This window comes from Corvus cornix, chromosome 7 (assembly GCF_000738735.6).
Source record: "Corvus cornix cornix isolate S_Up_H32 chromosome 7, ASM73873v5, whole genome shotgun sequence".
NCBI lineage: Eukaryota > Metazoa > Chordata > Aves > Passeriformes > Corvidae > Corvus > Corvus cornix.
Window position 1 is genome coordinate 9,858,314 of NC_046337.1, and position 24,408 is coordinate 9,882,721.

A 24,408-nucleotide genomic window follows, 5' to 3' on the forward strand; every position below is an offset into this window, starting at 1 on the left:
GGAATTAATAGTGGGAATACATTAGCAAAAATAATTCCTCTTAGTGCTGTTTCATATTGAGTGCTTACTTTAGATTAAAAAAAAGTTGGCTATGGTGTATTTCATCCCATCAATTGTTCATCTTAATCAGGAGTGCACTCATACCTCAAGTAGAAAACACTCCCATTACCACAATCATGCTAATTAACTCCAGTGTGATCACAACCATTACTCAACGAAATGCCAGTGAAATATACAGTGAAATAATGTCTTAAATTATATCTAAAATCACACACATCATCCAATATTAGTAAGTATGTAAAGACACATAGATGCACATCTGTGTGTACATACTACAAATACACAAAGAACAAAAGCTGGCTTGGCAAGGATCTACACTTCTCAGCCCCTTCAATGTCATCCTGAGACCAAGAGAGGCGGACAGCTGGGAAAGCAAATTACATGGAGGCTCATTTTGTGCTTATAAGAATATTTCAGTTTTTATTTTCTGCCACCTTACTGCTCTTCTGGTAGAAGCATATCCAAACAGAATATCAAAATGAGATGATGAAATACCCCTGCTGTTTCACTATTTTATGGTCTTTACAAGGATCTATAAGAATTAGGAAACATATTTGAAATTGATGATTATTGGCTAGGTTTTATTCTAGTATTTTATTCTTGGTAATATACATGAAAATAGCTTGGTCCCTTCACTTTGAGACCATCCTTGTACAGGAACAGGAATGTGAAAGTGAGCAGCAGCAGGGAAAGAAGGACAATGAAGACAACAAAACAATTGTTCTGGTACCAAACATGAAACCAAACTGATTCTGCTCACTGTTATGCAGCACAGAGAGTGTACCACTAAAACAGAATTATCACTGCCCAATTTCATAACTGAGTAACTTGCAGAGTGTACAACTGAGAGCTGCTCAAGTGACTGTATGGTAACTGAGCCTTTGAAATTCAGCAAAAATGAGGAAAGCATTTTCTTTTGTGGAAATGACAAGGGAGCACAAGAAAGCAAACTGTCAGGAGTGAAATGCAGCTCCTTTTGAAAGCTTCTTAAATGATTAATATCATCAAAAAACCCAGGTGGTTCACAGTAAAGCTCCACAACTTCTTTATGATAGGGGCAAAAGGGAAAGCGGGTGGTGAAGAAATAAACATGCAGCAGCTCCAAGGTGAGCAGCAATTCAGGAGGGCATGGTATTGTTTTCTGTCCCAGAAGCTCAGTTCACATCTTTTCTGAGCCCTACAGACATGAGTGCAATTATGACAGCTTTATCAAGTCCAGTTGGACTCCTGAATTGAAGTAACTCCAGGCATTCTGGATTTAATATCATGCTCATGGTTTGGAGATTTCAAAGACATGGCAACAACAGTATTCAAAGGCTTTGGGCTGTCTTCAGCACTGTGAAAAGCCAGCACCAAGTACAACTGGCATCATGGTTGCCTTGAAAACAGAAGCAGAAATAAACTTGTGAGAATGTGAATTCTGTGCCTGTATTTTTATAAAAGCTACTTTAAATAAGATAGCAAAGCATTTCCTCTCCATTTCCCTCACAGCCACTACCCTGACTCAGCTATGCTCTTATTGCCATGAATGTGGGGACAGGCTATTACATCTTTCCTGAAGCCCATTTGAAGTGGCATGGGACTGTTCATAGAATGAGATAATGTTTAATGGACGAAAATTCGGCAAAACTTTGACCCACATTCTCCTGAGCTTTCAGCTTAAGAATTCCTACACAGCTGAATATTGAGACCAGGCAGTCTGGAGCACAAGACAGTGCTGTATATACATCACATAACAATCATTGTTTCTGTCTGGTAATATATGACAAAAATGCAACACAGCCTGCTGCAAAAAGGTAAGTGTACCACTAATGCATCATAGGACCTCCAGATTTGCAGGGAGCTCTTTTTGCCATAAGTGAAAAGCCACCTCTGACAAGCAAACTGATTGTTGACAGAAAAAAATACAGAGGAAGATACACCACATCCTTTTAGCACAGTTAGTGCACTGCTGCTACCTGAGGAAGGATGCCGAGGTTTAATTACATTTTTGCTGCCGCTCCTTTGAAATACAGATTTCCTCCCCGACACGCTGCATTGCATCAGCTCCTGTGCACCAGCCCAGGTGGGAGTGGTGCAGGAGATGCTCTCAGTGAGGGCATCACATCATGTGGTGCCATGTCCTAGCACTGTCTATATTCCCTGGAGATTCAGAGGGAAGCAGGGAGCCCCTTGGTGTTCTCCTGGATCCCTCCTACTTGCGCTGTTAAATTTAACTAGTAGCAAGGAATCACTTAAAAATTCATCACTTAAAAAAAAAAAAAAAGCACTTTCCTTCCAGAATAAACCTCACACTTCAGTACATTGCCTACCAGAAACAAACACACAATTAGAATAAAACACCGACACTTCTGTTCACAATTTGGATAATTCCATTTGGCAAGAGGAGGCTTCTCAACATACTCTATGAACAGGAATAGTAACACACCACTTAGATAACATCCATCTCCATCTCCCTGCTCTCTGGACCTCAGATAACTGCATGGAGAATGCCCCTCTGCTATCTACAATAATAAAACAGTCTCCTTCAGCTTCAATTAAAGTTGAAGTAACTTTTTACTTCACTTCCTTGTTCTAGCTGAGCATCTTTAGGAGCAGGTCAGCAAAACGGTCCCTTTGGATTGAGAATCTCTTCACTATCAACATTAATTCGTCTCTCTGTCGTGCTTTACACACTGGAATTTGTTTCAAATGAGTAGAAACCATTCTCTGAATCTTACTCGATTTATAAACCCATTTTTCACCACTGTTATTTCTCTGACATTTGAACTGTCTGTAAGGCTTACCCATCAAATTAGTTCTTCAGAGGTGCCACCAAAGCAGGATGGACTAATGGCTTTGTCTTCCCCAAAACTTCAAAAGATTAAAATCTCCTGTAACACCTAGGGAGATGTATTGCATACTTACACTGAGGAAAAATGGAAGGAGGTTTCACTACCCTGGAAGTAACAGAACATTTTATTTATTTTATACCAGACTTTAGAAAAGTTCCAGACAGGAACTAACATTTTTCATGTTGGCCAGAAATCACTCATATGGGGTCCATTTTAAAAATGTGTTCTACTGTGTGAATGAAATTCAATTCAGCTTATCCATAAGCACAACAAAGATTTAGAAAAATATCACGGTTTTATTTCTGGCTCTTATTAGGGGGCCACACATGATCTGAGATAAATATATCTTAATAATGACTTACAGTGAGAGATCTGGTACAGAGGCATTCCCACCAGAAATTTTCATGCTATAAAACATACTGATTCTTGGCAAGTCGTAGATCTCCATGAATATCAGAGGCATATGAGATACTGCCTCTGTAGTCAAGATCCACCATATCCTGATGGCTTTCTACTGTATTCTTTATTTAGTGTTGCTGAGTCCTTCCTTCTCCATATCCAATCCCCTTCAAAAATCCCAAATCAACCCCCAAAGGATAAGACTGGCCATGATACGAGACAAAAGCAAAGATCAGAGAAATTCTCTTTGAGTTGTCTTTTGATCTCTCTCTGCCTGCTGTCCCTGTGCCAAACCCCAAACAGTAGGATCTGGGCACCTACCCCCACCCTGGAGACATGTCCAGCACATCCAAACTGCAAGTCACTCTCCTCCCAGCATTCTCATCCAAAATCTCCTTTTTGCACATCCCGATGCTAGCACACAAATCAGATTCGCGTCTGTGCTCTGAAAAATCTCTTTTTTTCTGACCCACATTTACATGCGCCTGCCTATAAAAAAACCTTAAATTTGCAATGGTTAAATGACCCACTGACCCAATTCCCCATCCCAAGGGGGAGCACACTCAGAAGAGATGACTGGCATTTCAGCGTGGCTGCACAGCCCTGGCCGTGCTGCGGGGCTGCTTCTCTCCCGTTTGGTTTTCAGTGCATGACAAAGGAGTGGAGCCTGAGCAGTGCCCATCACTCAGTGTGCACTGAGGAACTGTGCTGTGGCACAGATGAAACTGTCAATCCTTTGGGAAAGGGCCTGGAACTGGGAGGAGCAGCTCTCCACCCCGAGTCAGAAAAGGTTACCTTTTTCCAAAGGAGGAGAGTTATAAATGCATTCCTGGCTGGGTAGCATTTGTCTGAGCCACTTTTGTGGTGGGAGCAAACACGTACCTCTGATTTTCAAGAGGTTTCAATTAGATCTATTTTGAGCCTAAAACAAACCCAAGAAGACAACAGAAAGTAACACTGAGATTGTACCAGACCCTTCTCCCCCACCGTGGAGCACTGCAGGTTTCCAGTCCTTCCTGTACTTAACTTTGATGTGTGGGCATTGACAAATCCAAGCTCTGGTTTGTCAATATAAATCCTGGCCACTGGCAAAACAACCAGGGGCCAGAGGCCAAAGGCCAGTGGTGTCAGCCATCTCTCCTCTCCAGGCAGAGACACCCTTCATTCCACCCAACAGTGCACTCGCTTCAGCTGACACATTTAATGTGAAGGCTGCACTGCCCATTCCCTGATATTAACGAGTCACAACCACCCTTTTACACTGTGTGCTTCTGAACTGAGCCTTAACTTTACTCCAAAGGAGGCAACAGCAGGCTCGGCTCTCTGCTTGCTGCAAAGCTGTGGATCTCACCAGTGTGACAAAGACTCACCTACACTGTACAGAAAAAATCCAGCACTGACAAAATCTCATATTGGACAAAACACCCTAATAAAAATGAGAGTCGTGTTAATAGGAGCTGGTGCCATTGTTCTGGAGCACGCAGTGGTTTCTGTTGTATCAGCTGCATACTAAAACAGGCAGTCATGCTAAACTAACACGTGTGCACACGCTCACTGACAGTTCAGAGACACCTCCTGTCTCAGTTCCTGACTTCTTGCAAATTCTGTAATTTCCTTCTCCCCAAACAAGCTTCATGTTAAATGTAGAGGCATGACAAGGATGATTCTGCCTGCTTTCCTCATGTCAATCTTCGAATTTCTCTCCCTAGCTCAGCAAAGGAGGAGAGGGCTCTGTATGTGGTGGTGCTCTGAACCAGACACTAAACAAAGGTGCCTAAATGCCTTGAACCAGAAGCCATTTCCATAGTGACACAAAACAGTGCTTCCTTGGGACTTGGTTACGCAAAACCAGACCTCACAGACCACATGGAGGGCAATATTAATGGCTGGGCTACAAGCACTGAATCAACAAGTGAATTATTTATACACACATTAAGATTTCTGTCCCTATTCACACATGTGTAATTCCAAAAGAACTGTGTAAATCCATTGAGATTTCCCTATCTTATAGAGGGGAAATTGAGATCTGAACACTCTTCCAGGAAAATAAAATTTAAAAATAGGTTTATATGCAATAAAATGCTGGTTGAATATTTCAATTTATGTATAATCAGTATAAAGCCTCTGCAATAGTCTCGTAAGGCAAGTGTAGTTTTTAGACAATTCAAACGCCTGATGTGGGACTAAGAGAACATCCTTCATCTGGACAATCAGGGATCCACGACTGGGAAAGAAGAGAGGGACAGTCACACTGCCAAGCAGCTTCTCTGCATTGCAGAGCCATCGAACTAGATTCTCCACTCTTTAGAACAAGCTAATTATAAGCAAGTTGTCTGAAATTGGAATGTGATTTTGTTCTAAACCTTGTGCAGCAGAATGATCAATGGAACTCGGTCTATTTCCAGAAAATTTGCGCAATGATAACAAATACTTAAAATTTGTCCTTGAAAATTATTTTGCTCTGTTACTGCATACAAATCTCTTATATTGGCTTAATCTACATGAAATTTCCTTTTTACCAGTGCCTGCAAAGCAGCATACTTGTGACTGGCAGCAATGTCATAACCAGTTGCTGTGGCTCATGTTGTGCTGTTCTCCTAAAGCCACCACTGGCTGGCCCAGAGGCAGCAGCACAGCCCGGGGCAGGTCCTTCAACTGCACTAGAACAGAATCACAAACTAAAAATGCTGATACGATTCACAGTGTCACTCTTTTTCCCTGGAGCCTCCCCGTTATCAATAGCTACAAGAAATTGAAGCATACCAGTCCACCATCATTACAAATGAGACTTGGACATTGCTGCAATTAATCTTCTGGAATCGATAAGGTACAGTTTGATAACCCACTGACCTGCCAATAAGAAGAGCACAAAGAAAAATGACCAGAAAGTTTTAAAAGCCTTTAGATGATGATGGTTTTCATCAACACAGACAGGTCAGTCAGAACAGCAGCAGTTCTTTTAAGTGGGTATATTTCACAGAAATTGTCAGACCTTTTGTTTCAGCTCTAGGTTTATTCAGTTGATACATCAGTATCATAATGGATATATTTTTAGTACTCAGTTTATATAACATACCAGTGCTATAATTTTCCAGTGTTCTCTTTAAGAAGTTTTGGGCCTTGAAGAAACAAATTCCAGGATTTATCTTCTTTAGGAAACATTGGCTGTCTTTTCTGATTCAAAAAGAAATCAGTTCAAAATCTCAGAATTCAGCACACAATAGAAATTCTATTTTCCAGAACCTCCAGAATTAAAAATATATATTTCTTAAATAGCTTCATTGTCTCCCTTTCTGCCATGGGAAGAGCATTATGCATTTATAGGAAATTAAAGGAACATATTTTAAAGACACAAAAATAAACCTACCCAAATAAACCAGTGATAGGAAGCTAGCTCCTGGCAATTGTGAAAAAAATGCACAGTGTTGCCAAAACTTGAGATTTTATAGGGAGTATTTAGATTGTGAATCATGCTGCAGGAGGTTTAATGAAAAGATTCAGCTGTCAAGTGCTTTTGGAAGAGAAGAAATAGGAAAGAAAATCACCTTGAGCTGGAGGAGAAATACACTGAAATGCAAACTCAAAGACATGGCATAATAGACACAGCTCTTCATATGACTGCCAGGAAGATCTCTGTGCCATTATAGAGCCTGTCTAAAACAGGTTCCCCACTACCACTAGATCATGGAGTACCACTGGCCACCAATTCAATTCCATGGCTTCCAGAATATTTGCCAGGCTGCTGCTACTGGAGTCTCCATGGGACTGATATCCATAATGTGCTCTGAAGAGTCCTTCCTTCACACTTCCTCAGGGAAAACACATCTCACATGCCCTGCTTCTGACTTAGGTCTGGCAGTCGAGTCCCCACAGCATCACATCCGACCCAGGCAATCTGCCCAGCCCTTCCCAGCCTTTCTGGTTCTTGGCCCAGGCTATGCAGAACCATTTTGGTATCTCTGCTCTTGCAATGCAGATACGCTCTGAGGCACCCAGAGGTTTCTAGACTTCATGCACAGAGTTGTAATACAGCTCCCATGATAAACTATCCAGCCCCCAGATATTCTGTTAGAAGGTTTTGGATCCAGCAGTCCCTAGATAACCTTCACAGACAGCCCATGTATTGGCAATTCCACTGATCTCTGCTGGCTGTGACTGCCAGATGCAGCCTGATGCCAGCCAGGAGGAGAAACCAAGAGTTCTGGAGCTCCTGCACCGTGGTACAAAGGCCTGTGTAATCTTCTGCCAGTGGGCATTTTTTCCTCTTTGTGTAGAAGTGAATACATTTACATAAATGAACAGGAAAAAGCAGATTATAGCTTCAGAACTTGCTAATGGCCACGTAAAGGATGATGAAAATAAGAGTAGATCTGATTTTTTGTTGCCTGTCTCATGCTTTTGTTATTTTAAAAAAGATTTGGCATTACTGAAAGTACAGTTATTTTTGCCAACTTTGAGCATATTTCTTACCAGGTTTAATTGTCTGCTTTCTCCCTGTTTTGGGCTAAGATTTCATCCTACATAAGATTTTAGTCACTCAGCCCAAAGGGAAAAACCCAGTATACCCAGCAAGCTATTCCTTTCAACAACCAGATAGGTCACAAAACTGTAAAAAGTAAAACAAAATAATAGTTAAAAAACCCACCCTGGGACAATGCTTCCTAAGTGCTCATTATCAACATGGACTCTTAATTTATTCCTAGCTGTTTTACATCAGTACCGAACTTCATGCCAAACTTTAGAACAACGACATCCAACAGAGCTGGAATTTGTATGGGAAAGCACTAGGTTTTTATCCTGAAGGCCAAACAAGTAGCTGTTTGCAATTCAGCTTTGGCCTGACTATTCCATTACCACACTTAGTTTTAAAGCAGTTCAAGTAAAACTGTGTAGGACTGAGAGGTGACACAACACCATTTTTACCTGCAAAATTTCTTACTGGATCCTCTGGACATTTCACATGACAAACAACATGATCATATTTTTTCAACATATTTGCACCTAAAGTTCTTTTTATCTGCAAGGGCTTTTCAAAAACTTTGAACTGACAGTATTTTAGGAACAGCAGAACGGAGGAAGGGAATACTCTAGAAAGGAATAGTGGAGAACAAATTGCTTCTTAGATGAGGACTATCACCTGAGCCTTGATTTCTTATAGCTAATACAGGCCCTTGGCTTGCAAGGTCTCTGCTGAAAGCCTTCATTTACAGAAAATATATTTAACTCCCTGAGATGAATAAAAGGAAGAGCTGAATCTTAAAGGAACTGTGCATGTACACATAAGGGTAACTTTGATGATACAAACCTACAAAGCCAGTGTTCAGGTGTTTAATCATCATCTTCCAAAGCTGTCTTGGAGGAAGGCAAGCACAGATATCCAAGAACAGGAAAACTGAATGGCTTCCCAAATGCCAGAGTGCAAAGTCCAGCATTTTTTTCACATTTTGTCTGGCTCTTCTTCTTTGTAATAATTCAAGAACAGTCCACTACATTGCACTTATACCTTAGCAGAATGAATCCCATAAAGCTTTAAAAGTCAGGAATAGAAGATCCAGCCATGTACCTACATCAAAACTGTTTTAGACACAAGGCCTGAACCAAGAGCTGCTGCACTGGACAAACCCCATGAACTCTGATGGCCACACAGCCTCCAGTCACTCTTCTTACTGTGTTTGATAAGAAGGGACAGCCTTCTTATTTTGAGCCAAGGCTGTTAACATGTGCTTTGTTGCAATATTTCACCTTATAAACATCAGTGCCTTTGGATTACCATGAAAAATACACCAACTGTTGCATGAAAACACACACACAGGTACTGAGTGCAAACCCAGTTGTAGCTGTGAGCTGAATGTGGCCCAAGAGCCTTGAGAAAAGCGCCAAAGATCTGAGGGCAGCTTATCCCATAAACACAGATGACAAGCACCACCTTGACTTGAACCATGGACAGCCCAGGTCTGCACTTAAAAAAATGAAATATTAGGGGGGTTGTTTTTCTGGGTGACCTTGAACAACGTGGGTTTTGGCAGGGGTGGGAGAACACCACGGGACAGGGAGCGAGCCAGCTTCCACTTCTGCTTCATTTCACTGCGAGACAATGTTTGGTTAGTTTGGATGAGAAACATCGGCTCTGTTTCCCATTAGGGCTCAAGGCTCTCCAGCGCATTGCGAGTGCCATCTGCAGGTGGAAATCCGCACCGGTTCGCCGGCCAAAGGGCGGATAAACCTGAACGACAGGAAATCTTATCGGCACGTCTGAGGGAAAAGCTCGTAAAGGCAGAAAGGCAGCAGAAATGCTCGTTTCAGACCATTCACGAAACCGCTCAGACCTGTGGCAGCAGAATGCAAGGGATTGTCAGAGCAGCTTCCCAGTACCTTTCCTAATTCTGCAGCAGCACAAAGGCAGCAATGCTCTTTGTGAGCAGAGGATGCTGAGAAGGCCACCTTAACCTCTGATTGCTGGGAATGCCACAAGAGAGGAAAATGATCTGTGACCCTCTCTTCATATACAGAGAACAACACATGCAGTTCAGCTAGGTAGTGCTGAAGTGTTGGGAGAATTTTCCAACTGGAAGGCATGCCGTTTTCAGGATAAAAGCCCTGAATAAGGAAAAGTTAAAGAGACTAAAATAAAATTGTCTTTTCATTTACAACCATAACTGGCCGAACTACAGTTAATCTGATTTGCAAAAAATAACTCCAGCCAAGCAAAGAGGCCATCATTGGAACATTGTAGCTACATCCACAGTGATATTCCTTTGGTGATGTCTTGATAATGCCAGGCTACTAAATTTCAGGGCACAGCAGGCCCTGTGCTGTGCCGAGGTTGGCACTTCCACAGCAGCAGCCTGTGAACAGTATTAGCACCGACCGAGAAACAGTTGCAGGTATATACAAGACAACAACCTCCCTCCCAGGAGCTCAGGCTTTTTAATCCAAATTCAAACATTTGCCATCTGTGTGTTCCGTGTAGTATAAATACAGTCAGAAAAATTGCCAGAGCTTTGTCTAAACAGCAGTTAGGAGAGAAAGAGACCCCAAATTACATTTCCTACTGCCCACAACACAGTGCTGTAAAATCACTGACATTTTTCTGAGCACAGCTGCATGCAGGAATGGGATCTATTTGGGCCATGCCTGATTGAATCATTACATCCAGATTTATCAATCTGCAGTTTCTAATCAGACTTAGAGGGAGCACGTTCCACCTCTCAATCTAGTGTCTTGGCAGGTCAGTCAATCAGAGCATTTCTCAGCACAGCAATGACAGACACAAGACTCTGGTAAACATGCAGTAAGGCAAAACTAGGAATGTTTTGCCCCCTGTTAAAAATGTCAAGAAGACTCCTGAAAATTGCTTCTAGTCTGACCTTTGCAAATGCCCTCCTGAAACAGCAAGAGATAAGAACAAATATATCAGAGCCAAAGAGAGCGTATTTTTGAGAATAAATTTATACTGTATGGCAGGCTAAGCATTCTTATCAGAGAACTGCCAATAGAAAATACTATTGCTTATATTGTCAAGCTCACCAGGTGTGTCAGGTGAAGACTTTTTATATTATTTAAGAAAAATAAACATAATCCTTTTTATTGCCAGGAAAGCTACTAATTAACATCCTGATGAGGGGAATGGGCAAACTCAATAGTTTGTTGAGGATGATGGCATATCTGCTTTATTACATGATTATATTGGGAAAAAGTCCTGCCAGTTATCCACCCTAGTCATGGCAAAGATGTTTGCTAGCTTAAGAAAAATAAAAAATATTTAAACTTAGAATTAATTTCCAACCAACTCTAAAGTGTTAAGCATCAAGAAGGGAATTAGGAAGAATAAAAATTGGTCATAATCAGAGTAGAAAGGAGATTTATTCTCCAACGGCAAAATCAACCCCACTAGAAGCTTCTGCAAGAGAATTCCAGGCATGATAGATTTATGCCCTCTCCTCTTACCCTCACTTTTACTCTGTCCAAAGCAAAGAGTATTGTATTCCCAAGTCCTTGACCTCAGATAAAGCCTGAGATTCCTTTCACTTCCCCTCACTGCGTGTCCCCATGTCCATTTGCCAGCACCACATTCCACTGTCACACTGCAGACAGGCCTCATAAATTAGCAGTGATATTCTCATGTGAATGCACCAGGGGAAGCTGTTCCTGTCAAAGCTGTTGGGGAGGAACCAGGTTCAATTTGTGTCAATTATTTGGAATTAGGAGGCATCATAAACTTCATATTCACAGCAGTCCAGGCAGAGCAATGAGATGCTCATTGATTCTACTCACCAGCTGTAAAGGAATCAGATTCAGAGGAACCCAAGAGGTTCTATAACCATGTAAATGACACTTCTTTCTTTCCTCTGCATCCCCCTTTGAAACACCCACCTTCATCTGAACACATGTGGTCACCCAGTGAACAGAATTCATTTGCTCTGAATTTGGCCTAGTGAAGTGAAAGGAAACGTGTCTCAAGTTATTCACAGAGAGATGTGCTGAAACGGTATAGAAGGAGGCCTAACAGGGAGGTTAGAAAAGTCTTCAGCAAAGTAATTATATTTTGACTTACCCTAGTACCTACACATGCAAACTGCACACTGGAAGGTTCCTCAGCCCTGATGAGGGGATGTGTCTCCAAATTACATCAGCCAGGGGAGCAGTGGCCAAATGAGCTGTTGTTTCCATGTGCAGACAGTTACATGGCTGGCTCTCATCTCTACTGTCAGGACCGTGTTATTTTTCTGTCTCTTCTCACCTGTTCATAATTTGTTTCCTACATCTCTAGTTAAGTCATACTCAAAGAGGAGGTAGAAAAAAATGCTAACTGTGACCCAGAAAACGTGAGATGGAATGGGAATTATGAAGATAATGTATCAGAAGTGAGTGATTTAGAAAATATTAATGACACAAAGGACATGAAATCACCTTGTTTCAGCTCCTGTATATTACATGATCCTAATCTTCATTTGCTAGCCCAGTATAGCATCCAATCACAGCTGACTCAAGCACTCATTCTGGAGAGGCCCCTAATATTGATTTTAGGATGAAAACTAACCCTATCTTGTGCTTTTGGATGAGGCCTTATAGAACCACGGTTTTCAACCTCCAGCCTAAAATCCATTTTAAGAAATTTGCAGAAATTTAAACTTTTAGAAATTCAAGCCTATTACCAGAAAGCTTAAATCCACAGGTGATCCCATGAAATTTTAGAAACCCACCAATACAGAACTGCTGCTTTCAGACTGTGTGATCTGTCAATGGTATGTAAGGATTTCCCATCACAGCTGAAAGGTAACACTGAAATTCATTAGCAAGCCAAGCAATGGGATACTCCATCAAGAACTGAACATCTAATGAAAAGAAGAATGTTGGTAATCTAAATCTCCAACAACATAGATAGGAAAATATTTTCAAGGGATTGGTGAATAAAAACATATTAGCAGAATTCAATATGTTGAATATGGTTGAGGCACATAGGACAAGACATGCCAACATTCTACAGGTATTTCAGGGTTGTTAATTCATCCCATTTCCTGGGATTTATCTCCTTAAGAGAGATAAATAAGACTACAGGGATATAAACAAGGGAATAATAATAAAAAAAGAGATTGAGAGAAATATAAATTCAATATGAGGGAGAGGAGAAAAAAAATGTTGTCGGTAGCTGCCATCAGGCAGTGAAATATTTTCCCTGAGGAAACAGTAAAAGAGGTACGTCCCTGTTACTGGAAATATCTTAAACTAAACTAGGCCAGCACATGGGAAAGGTTTTGCAGAAAACCAAAACTAAAATATAACAAATTTTCATCTTATGCCACAGTGAGACATTTGAGCAATAACCTGCCCTGTGTGCATCAGGAAGACAAAGCATTTGATACATTTTGCTTTACGTAAATCAATCAGGAATTTATCCAAAATACCCAAAGGAGAAGTACTGTTACAGATTATCAGTTACAGATAGAAGATGTTTCAAATCTACCCCAAAAGAGTGTAACACAGTCTGGCAGCCAGAGCTGAGACTGGAAAATTTCTGACCATGGATACTTAGGGGGGAAAAAAAAAGCACTACTCAATCCATGGAAGAACTTACCAAAGGTCCGCTTTCTTTTAATTTCTATAAATAAGGACAGGATGTATATTTAAACATCTACTATGACTCCACTTTGAGGAAAATTTGTAAGATTTTGGCTTCGTACTAAATTCCTGGAAAAATCTTGCTTACAGTGTTCTATGAGGAAAATTAATAACAATAACAATGTCTACCTGTAATGATTGCCTCTCATTCCAAAACAAAAAATCCCTTCTGCATAATGCACTGAAGGATGGGAAGGGTACTAGTCCTTACTGCAAACACTCTCTGATGTTTCCCCTGCTTCCCACCTTATGCTCAAGGCCCTCAGTTTCCACCGTAGGAGTTACGATTGATTTTTTCATTGCTCTCACTCATAACCATTCTCCTCTATGTCCCAACAGTTTGTGCTACTTTCCTGTAAACTGCTTGTAATTCCTCATGGGCTTTGAGACCTTTCATCGACCCAGTGTGGTGATTTCCTGATTGTAAGTCCTGCCACTATCCTGCTCTGCAGTGTTCATGCTGACTTCCAGACCTCGGTGACTGAATCCCGGGCAGCATCAAATGATTGAAGAGAGCAGTGTGACCCAAAACAGAGATACCTTTTTCTAAATATGCAAAAGGAGTAACAAAAATCAAGCCAGACAACAGAAGTCTCTGACTCTTACCTGTGCTACCTCTTCAAAATCATCATGTCTTTTCTGCAGCGCGCGTGCTCTGTGTAGAGACTTCCCCACTCCTGTGTGTTTGCTCAGAAAGGCTTCCCCATGGTTTTCAATCCAGTCCAGTACCTGCCAGAAAAGAAGAACATCCAGTTACCTCTCCTGTCTCAGCAGCACAGAGAAATCCTGTGAAGGTGAGGATGGAACAGCTCCAGAGGAATGCTTTGTGCTTGCTGTGGCTGAACACAAGCAGCTCTGTCAAAGTCCATTCTAACTGGAGAGAAGATAAATGCTCATGGACGCTATTGCTAAATTAGGTTTATTGAATTTTTGCTATTCAATTTATTTTGAAGTGTAGCTTAGTTATTTGAGCCTGGCAGATATTAAATATTTACTTTCACACAGATGACTTTTGGGGGAAGGCAATCAGAAATCTGGAATCTTTTACAGGAAGTACCCTCTGATGAGCTTGTGTAAACTGCAAAACAGCAACAGCTGATTTCACACCTCAGTGTGAGAGGGAGTCCAAAAGCATGGTGGAAGGATCAGTTAAAATCTATTTTATGTGGACAGAAAGCATTATCAGAGTTACTGGAATGAAAAGGCTGAGAAACCTACACTGCAGGCCATTAAATATTGACAATGTGAACCCTCCAAGCATTTCAGGTTCTTGAGTTCCAAGTGTTAACTGATCCTTATGGAAAAGTAGGATGACTAATCTGATATTCTGAGAGTTACAGAGGATTCTCTTTTAAAAGTATGTTATCTCTATGAGCACCATCCATGTGGAGTTTCTCCTCACAGTAACACGGGCACTAAAATATAGATCAAATCTGTCTGGAGTCTACTACAAGCTGGAAAAAAACCCCAAACTTGACAATATTAGGTTGGGAAATTTCAGGATGAGATTGATACTCTGTTCTTCTCTTTCCCAACACACAAAAGCTAAGGGAATACAGAGTACTTGAGCAGCACTGGAATTTCTGTAACTGGTGGGACTTCCTTCAGCAAGGAGCCCTGCACTCGCAGCGAGTTCTGGATCCCCACTGCAGCCAATGCTGGTGGACAGGGAAACAACAGCTGGAACTTCTGTCACTCTGAAGGGACAAGACACTGCAAGCAGACCCAGGATAGTGATAGTATCAGAGATATTATTGATTAAGCCTAGAAACCTACCACTGGAGACATGGAAGATGTGATTATTTGTTTATTTATTTATTATTTCAGGCAAGTAAAACTATTTCATGGTTTGAATCTAAGCCGCCTGGGCTCTGAGCTTTTTTTGTAATGTAGATCCCAGGCATATTTTATAGGAAGTCCTAGGTACAAACAAACCTTTATACACATATATTTATGTTCCAACCCTACTTCTTTACAAAGAAAAGCATTTTATTAATTAATATTTTGTGCTTACAACTTATTTTCCATCCACAGCATACAAGTAATTTCACAGAACGGAGTATCAAAGCACTTCATGTCCTGAAGGGAGAACACATATTTGGCACAAGTGACACTGTGGGGATGAGGAAGCAGGACCAGAAGTGTTGGCAGTTCAGTCATCACTTCCTGCTTCCATTTCTCTGACCAGCTTGTCTCCCATTTGCTCTGCACAGAGAATCCCAAATATATTTCTTCAAATTGTTTGAAATCCATGTCCCAACTGGTCTGCTAAGAGTTTTTCTGCAATATATTTTTGACCAGGAATGACTATATGACTTATAAGAACAATTATTGGGGGCCAATCTCCAAGCATTTGTGTCATTAACAGTCTGCAAATAATCCCATTAACAACCTCTTTCCTCTTGTCAGTTTTCAACGTATCTATTAAAAATGGAAGCAGAGCCAAATTCAAGTTTGGAAAAAAATCTCATCTAATATTCTTTTTCAAATAGAAAATGGCTTTACTTTAAACAATGTTTCATATTAAATTAGGATGCAGTATGTGCTTTTTATTTATTAATAATTGATAGCCACTTACTGTAACTCTGAAGAAAACTATTCCAATAACTTTTTCATGCTTAAAGCATTGAAGTAGTAATTAGAGAATAACTTGCTGAATAGCACTTTCTGCTCTTGGAAACCCATGTTAACATGTCTGATCACTCCAGTCATCAATGAATTTGTTTTCACAATCATTCTGTGAACTACATAAATGCTATAATTTCATTTTGCATAGAAGAGAAGAAAATAAAAACATTACATATATACATTACAGATATTATATAAAAAGACTAAGTGAATTCCTGAGGTGTCTCACGAAGCTGGGAAAAGACAGGATATTAGGATGAGGCTCTGATAACCCAATAGCCATAATTAACTAAAGAATCCTCAGCATTTGCTAAGGTGCTAATAAAGATAGTATGTTTTTTCCTTATATAAAGCACTTGGATCACAATAATCTGCAAACACGGACAAATATCACATTTTTGTTTCCATCATAAAAGACACAGAAAGTTGGCACTTAAAAAAGCTGAGATATGGAACAACTGATGTATGGAATAACTGAGTGAATAAAACTACAGCAAGAACATAAATCTGTGTGGAGACATAGCTCTTATTCCCCAGTGCAAACAATGAGAAGTGTTAAGCAGTCAGTCTGTGGCAAATGCAGGAACAACTCTGAAAGGTCCCATCAAACCTGAAATCACCAGCACTTGTAAACATCTACATGTCAGTGTATTTGGAGAAATTCTTCCTTACCCCGAAGAAAGGAAATGTCTTTAGAACTAGAATAAGTATGTAATAATTCAAGATAAACATTTAACATTGTAATTGAGAGCACAGACTGTATAACTTGCTCCACTGCCAAAAATTAACATCCTGAGATACAGGTAGACATTGAAGTTACAGTGACTTAGTTCAAATAATTTTATTATCCCTTAAAAACTTAAGCAGCTTGAAGATGCCATTAAAAACGCAGTTAAGAGTGTTTTCCAAATTAAATCTTCAGGTTTCCTAATTGTGCTTTATTGCCAAGCTGCATTTTATTCTAGCTAGGAAATGGCTGTAATTCATGAGTTCTTTGGAATTAAAATACTGTGCTACAGACAGATCCATCATCTGAGGTGTTTCTTGAAGCATAAAATGTATTTTATAACTCCAGTATATGCCAGCTCTCTAGGGTGCATTTACTCCTGTGCTTGCACTGGTTTGAAAGGTGCTTGAGAAAGGCCCTTGTGCTCTGCAGCTCCTGCACAGTGAAGCCTGACCCTGCCTGACCCTGCAGCTGAGTTCCAGGCCAACCACTGCCGTGTGGACACACTCCCCATGCAGGCAGCCTTGTCCAGTCCAGGCTGCTGTCCATTACATAGTCCTGCATTAATGAAAACATGGCTGAGTTCAGACTTCAAGACATCTCCAAGAATGGGTGCAGCCATCCCTGGAATCACCTAGGAAGCATCATAACTCACAGACAGCTGCTGAAAGGATTGTAGGGTAAGTCTTGGTGTTTTACCTTCACCAGTGGCAAATTCCCATCCCACACCTTACTGACCCAGTCACTATTGTCAAGCTCATTGGGGTAGCTGTTTCTCCTGTTCCTCTGCTAAAAATGTGTTAATATCTTTTTTTAAAAAAAATGTATTTCACTAGTTTAAGATCAAAAATGATAGAAGGATTATTTTCTATTATGATGTGCATCTCCTGTCTCCTTATCTCCTCAGGGCCACAATTACACACCCAAAAAAACATGCAGCAAACTCAGGTCACCGAGAAAATGAAATAAAACTCAGTACAGCTACAGCAGGCTGACTGTGCCAGCTGTTACAGTCATTATATGGCTGGATGAACACAAGATTCAAAATGCTGCCTGGAGGAAGAATAGCCCTAACTGTCCCTGTAGAATGATCTGTGTAACTGCTGAAATAATACTAGTGGCAATTCAGACAGGTTTCATCTGAGCACAGCACTGGGAAGCAGGTGCTTTGAAGAGAGCCACTTCCAGAGCCCTCTCCACACTCCTTTTTGCAGAGGATTGAAGTCCTGCCTACAGGAAATCTATGACCTACAGCACAACTAAACTGGCAAAACAAATCCTGCCCAGGTGAGGTCAGGGAAAAATGTACTTGAGAGTCCACTTGCAGGGAACGCTGATAGTTTGTATGGGATATCGTAGGAAAACATGGGAAGAAAGAGATGGAAGAATGGTTTTAGAGGAAAAAGGTTGAAGAAGCAATCAGGCAATAATTTAGCAAAGCTCTGGGATGATAATTGCTCTTCCTCTAAGCTAATTTGTATGATGGGAATATGGCAAGATGATTGCATGAGTGCAGTTAAGGTCAAGTTATTTAAAAACTTTAAAAAAAGTTAATTTGATTTTTAAATAATAAGAAAAAGCAATGGGGCTCTATTTCAAAAGGGCAGACAGACATTTCAATGTAGCACTTTGAAGTCTCTTTCTGTAGGTATCTTTCCTAATCAGGAAATGTGAAAACTAAAAAACATCTCTTAACTTTATCCAATTTAAATCAAAATCTCCTTGGGAACCAGTTCCTTCCTTGCAAGTTCTCATGATCTGCACCCATTTTACATGAATACAAAATGTCAAAGGAAGTAGTAAATCCATTACTTTAAGGAACTATATCTGCTGTTGAAGTTAGTTGAAAGACTTCTGTATTTTCACATCTTTTAAACTACATTTCTTTTAGCAGAAATAAATGAAGATGAAACGAAGATGACTTGGGTAAGAATCACAGAATCATTTAAGTCAGAAAAGAACTTTAATATCAGACTCTAACCAATAACCCAGCACTGCCAAGCCCACCACTAAACCAGGTCCCTAAGATTGTGCGTGTCTTTTAAATGCCTCCAGGGGCGGTGTGTCCACACTTTCCCAGGCAGCCTGAACACTGAGGGTTGCTCAAACACACCCGTCCCTGACCCCTGCCCTCATGCAACAGGAAGAGATGAGAAGTGCGAGCTGGTGATTAAGATGCAGCGTGTTGTACCAGCAGTGACAGAGCACCCTGACTTCTGCATTTGACCCAGGCCATGTCGAACAGTTCCACTGCTCCTGAGTGAGGTGGCCCACTGAAGTGTCTTGGCCAAGGGAAGCATTAATCTTTGTTACCCTAGGACTCACTGTTGTTGCCATAGTGACTCTAAAAACTAGCTTACTCTGAAAACTGAAAATAAATGATACCATTTTACACTTCAGCAGTTAAGAGTCAGATCTTGATCTCAAAACAGTACCAACCTGGTATAACCCAAAGGAGTTAGTTTAACTCTTTGGTAACAGAGCTGTAATAAATTCCAGAGCTATCCCACCTAATTTATTCAGCTTTAAATGAGGCCCCATTTCAAACAGGTGCATTAAGCACTGCCTAACTTTAAACATGTGGATAATGCCTCTAAAATCTTGTAGTGAGAGGAAGCCAAGCAGTGTCAGGCTGCCCCTATGAGCACTTTCTTTCTTGCTCTTGAGACACTATGGGCTAACTAAACGCTGGTGTGATACCAGGAATTCATATGGCACTTCAAAACTCACAAGAATCAAACCTTATCTTTACTTCTTCTGTAGCTGCTATTAGGAATGCTCTCTAACTCCAAGGCCCTGCATGTCTGAAACTCCTATTCCAGAATCTCTGCCTTTGCCAAGCCTGCTTTTTGTAACCAAGAAATGCAGTTAAAAGGTTCATATTTCAGATCATACTTTACATCCAAAGCTTATTGTAAACGTTTTGTTCCACTGCACAGCAACAAAATCCAATCTTTTCTGTCAAAGCCCTTCAAAATTCTACAAGCCTAGTTAGTAATACTTACTGGATGTACTAGATTTTGCAAATACAAGACAGAATCTCTTGGCAGAAGATGCTTCATTTTCTTCTAGCAGAACTAGAAGCTATACATCATATATGCATTTATGAACAACACAGTTCAAAGAAGATGTGCTCTCAGGTTACCCACAAACCCCTCCTTTATTGGGAGGCAAAAGGGCCTTTAAGAGATACTTTGCCCATTTGCCAGGGAGACCACTGACTATGAGCAAAGGCAGCAGCCAGTGTGGGATTGTCAATTTCTATCCATTGGCGTTCCACCTAGTGGGTAATGCTGTTCTGCGCAGCATGGCAACCCCTGGCCTGCTACCAGGCCCTCCAGGAGAACTTGGTGTCAGCAACAGCACCAGGGAAGACAGAACAAACACTGAGAAACAGAAGAAAAACAAAATAAAAAATCCCCCCAAACCCACAACAACTCAAGGAGACTTAAGAAATACTAATCCTCTGTAATGAATAAAATGCACACAAAGTCTGATTTAAATCAGTTTCTTTTTGTATTCCAAGTCATTGCTGAAAATAGATTTCTTTTCCTTATTATCCCTGGCCTTGTCACAGCAGGGTAATGTCAAGTAAAGGTCTAGCTGAGAAAATACACTGAAATACAAAGGAACTTATCCTCTGGTTTTCCTGCTATTATTAATGGTTTATAATAGAACCCAAAACAAAAGTCAGTCATTCTCATCTGTGGATTTTACCTCCTAATAAAAACTGATCTCCCTTTTTCACTTCTTTCTTCATTATAAATTTATGTTGGTGGCACAATAAAATATTGTTACAAAATATTTTAAAGATGGGGATCACACCTCATGTTTTAACAAGAAACATCAACTTTGGCTCCCATGAAATCATTTTTATTTCCAAAGGCATCTATATCTGACTTTGAAACTCAGATCTTGTTCCTAGAAAAACCACAGTGAAGTTTCAACTGCCTTCAGCAAATGTGGATCAAAGACCTCATGTTTGTCAAGTTAAGAGGCAGTACCTAGTTGTGCATCCAGCAGGATCTGAGTCTCTGGACACACATCTCAACACCATGTTCTATTTCCCATGTAGCAACCTGTGAACATGTGTAGTTCATAGGACAGCATGTCCCAAGCTGCACATGTTGATGCAGGTAAGTGCAGTCCCCATGGACAGGTAGAGCCCTGCTGGTGCAGCTCAGCAGCAGCAGGAGGGAGCAGGGCCTTACTCTGTTCCCTGCCTTTGGTCAAATATGTCATATCAGGAAAAGTTTTCAGAAATAAGCAAAAAGCAACAAGGATTTCATATAAAAAGTAGACTGGAATTGGAATGATTTGGTTCAGCGCCCAGTACTACAGTTCAGCAAATGACTCAACGTCCCTGCCTCCATTCACTTTCCTAAAATGACATTAATCATATTTACAGTTGAAAAAAGCAAGGCTGACAGAGAAAGTGGAAAGAAAGCTGCCTTCCACTTTAAGTTTTTGAAGCCTCTAGCAATATGTGGCTCCAAATTTGGTTGGGGATTCTAGGAACCTTTTCCACTGAAGGAACATAGTGAAATATAAATAATAAGCAACGTGATGGCAGCTGTACAAAAGGGAATAGGCAATCCATTGAAAGGCAGGGCTTTAAAACCAGGTGTAAGCTGCTCCAAAACCACTCTGGTACAAATGCCTCATTGCAGAGCGGGTACCTATAAATCCTGAAATACCATAGCTTGATCTGACCATGCAGGAATGACTAATTCATCTTCAGAAAATAATACAGCCAGCCTACCAAGTTCTCCTGTATTTAATTCAGCTCAGACATACTTCTTTCAAACTGTCTTGAGACATGGTGTATCCCACTATTACCAGACAAGCAATCTGAGGTTTCAGAGGGGTTTTTTGGGTATGTTTGAATGTTTGTTTAAGGTGGAATTGAGTGAACAGAGCTACACTCACTAACATAGTCTGAAGACTGGACAAGAACGATGAATTTTGACACTTCAATAGTTTCTCAAGGAAGAGCTCTCTTGAAACACTGGAACAGACAGTTTTCCCTGAAGTCAGTCAAAAATTTTTGACCACCATTTTGCCTTTCCTTTTCACCACAACTCGTCTGTGTGGTATGTGTGGACTCAGCTGTGCCTGGGTCTCTTTCAAAAGCCAGAGAACTAATGCAGCTGCTATTAAGTAGGAGTTTTTAATCACTCCCTGCTTTTGCTCTCTAATTGTAACTATTCCAAATACCACCACATAATTAAAGAGGTCTTTTCAAAAGAAAAAGCATACAGTCCCATTTAGCCTTGGAGGGAAAAACAACCTTACAGACCTATCAGTATTTTGCTTCATACTGCAACTAAATTAACGAGGGAATTAAATGCACAGCCAATTAAAACATTTTTTTTTAAAATTTCCTTTATTCCCTTGTCTACATTCAACCAAAAAAAGAAGTCCCTGTGAAGTCAGATTGTAGGTGTTTTTATGAGCTTCCTGGACATTACGTGAAAGTTTCACCTCTGCACAATTTCTCATTTCAACATCAAAAATCTAACCTCTGTAGTTTAAAGCCCCACTAGTTTGTCAAAACAGAACATCCATGTTCTGTTCTTTGCAGTGGGGGCAGTCTTGCAAAGCACAGCCGACACTGCTGAACACATCTGAGTAAATTATACAACTACTGAGACATGTGGGTCCAGAGGAGTGTCAGGAAAGTCCTAAATGCAAAAATACATGTATATAGTCTTATTCACACTCCTCACTGCTTCTAGCACCCACAGATATCCTACAAGCCCATCTGGAAACAGGTCTGTGGGAGTTTATCCAGAGAAGACAGTCCTTGCAGCAGGATCTTTGTTCATCGACAGCTTCTGCAGTTGAAAACACTACAGAATAACAACTCCCCCAGCAACCCCCTTCTTAGAAGTTTCTATTGCAAAAATATGCAAACTGGTTATGAAAAGGCTGCAAAGTTAACAGGATGACTAAGTGAAGACAGCCTAAATATCTCCCATAGCAATGGACTGCACACCAACAAGACTGTTCACAACTTTTCTAGCAGAGGCTCAGGAGTTCATGGTGACTTGCTGCAGCACTGCTCTGCCATCTCCCACCTACCTGCAAGAACTTTCCCATTACTGTAGACCTGCAGACCTGAGCAATAGTCACAATTACTCATCTGCTCCCAGACATGCCACCCTCCATGGGCAACATGGCTGCTCCCCTTATGTGATGATGAGGGACACACCCCCCACAGAGCTGCTCCACCTAAACTCCTTACCTTTTCACAGGCTTATATGGCAAAAATAACCTTGTGTCTGCTTTCTGCAGATGGCTTTTATGTACTTGCACGTTCTTCACATCTATAAAAGTATCATCACAATTTGAAACTCATAGAGTTTGGAGAAGAGCGAGAATACAACGTCTTCTGGTCCCATCCATCTTCTTGTAAAGAAAAGAGTTGGTCCCAGCTCTAATAATTAGCAAAATGTAGGATTTAGTTATGTGTCTCTTGGAAACAGCACGTTCAGTTCCGGGCTCTGGCAGAGCTGACTGGGTGTAGACTGGGCATTCTGAGAGCGGGACTTGTCCCTTTCCTCTGGGCATTGCCTGAGGTCACGCAGCCCCAGCCTGCTCCTTCACTAAATGCCATCATCTGGGATGTGAGCTCCCCAAAAGGGAGTGGGAATATACACCACATGCTTCTCTTACCCTGAGAAGGAACCTCTTCAAACTTAACATTGCCTTCCTTTGGTAAAGTTCACATTCATCAAATGGACCCCACTTATCTTTCATTTTCTCGATTAAATATTTTACTTCATAAAATTAGGCAACTGCCTCTCTGAAAACATTCCAAGTAAGAGAACAATAGACAGACAAATGAAGAACTAATGTTTCTTCCTTAATGCCTGGATTGTTACTAATGTTCCCAGAATGTTGTTTTTAAAGAAACCAAGAAAAGAAAAAACATATCTTCAAGTTAAAAACCTTGTTGTAGTCTTTAAATGCTGCACTTCTTTTAGACAAAATTTCAAAGCTGCATGTAGGTGGAGAAGCTATAAATAACCACATTTGTGCATGTTCCTCCTGTACAAGACACAGAAAATGTGCTCTGCATCAGCATGGAAAGATGCTGCTGTGCTCTGCATGGAGCTTCTCCAGGCTGACAGGTAGATTATTTCTTTTGCAGTTATGCTGCTGGGTTGCTGTTTGTGAGTCTTTTCTGCAGCTCTCAGGAATCATACCTGGCACTTAGCTGCAGGGTGATGAATTAGCAATACAATTAATCAAGTCTGTCAGACTCTGACCAATGGTAATATTCAGAAATACAGAAATATTTTCTTACTTGGGCCATATAGAGACTTTTGGTTGTTGCTGTCCATAGCACTAGTTAGAACAGTGATTTTGCTCCTTCTGAGACTAAGACATTTTCTCCAGATGCCCCTTTCTCGTCCCATATTTGTCCTTTCACATAATTTTTCCAGATGCAACTACTGGGTCAAACATGGCTGTGGCCAGCTCTAGTCTAGGTCTGGCTCCCCCTGTCTGGGCTGTTTGCTTGGACATAATCAGAGTTTTCTGAAAGAATGTCCCAGGTCTCTCACAGCTCAAGAGGATGGGAAGAACATTGTCCCAGGCAGAGTAAGCACTGAAGCAAAGGCAACCTGAAAAGCC

At 40.8% G+C, this 24,408-nt stretch overlaps 1 protein-coding gene across 12 annotated transcripts in view; it reads right to left on the reverse strand.

Moving 5' to 3' along the window:
- Positions 1 to 24,408, reverse strand: part of KALRN (kalirin RhoGEF kinase) — a 484,636-nt gene that overhangs the window by 208,180 nt on the left and 252,048 nt on the right. For all 12 annotated transcript variants that reach the window (XM_039555510.1, XM_039555513.1, XM_039555508.1 and 9 more), the window contains one exon: positions 14,019 to 14,141. In XM_039555510.1, the coding sequence (XP_039411444.1) occupies positions 14,019 to 14,141 (123 nt within the window). The remainder of the gene's footprint in view (positions 1 to 14,018; positions 14,142 to 24,408) is intronic.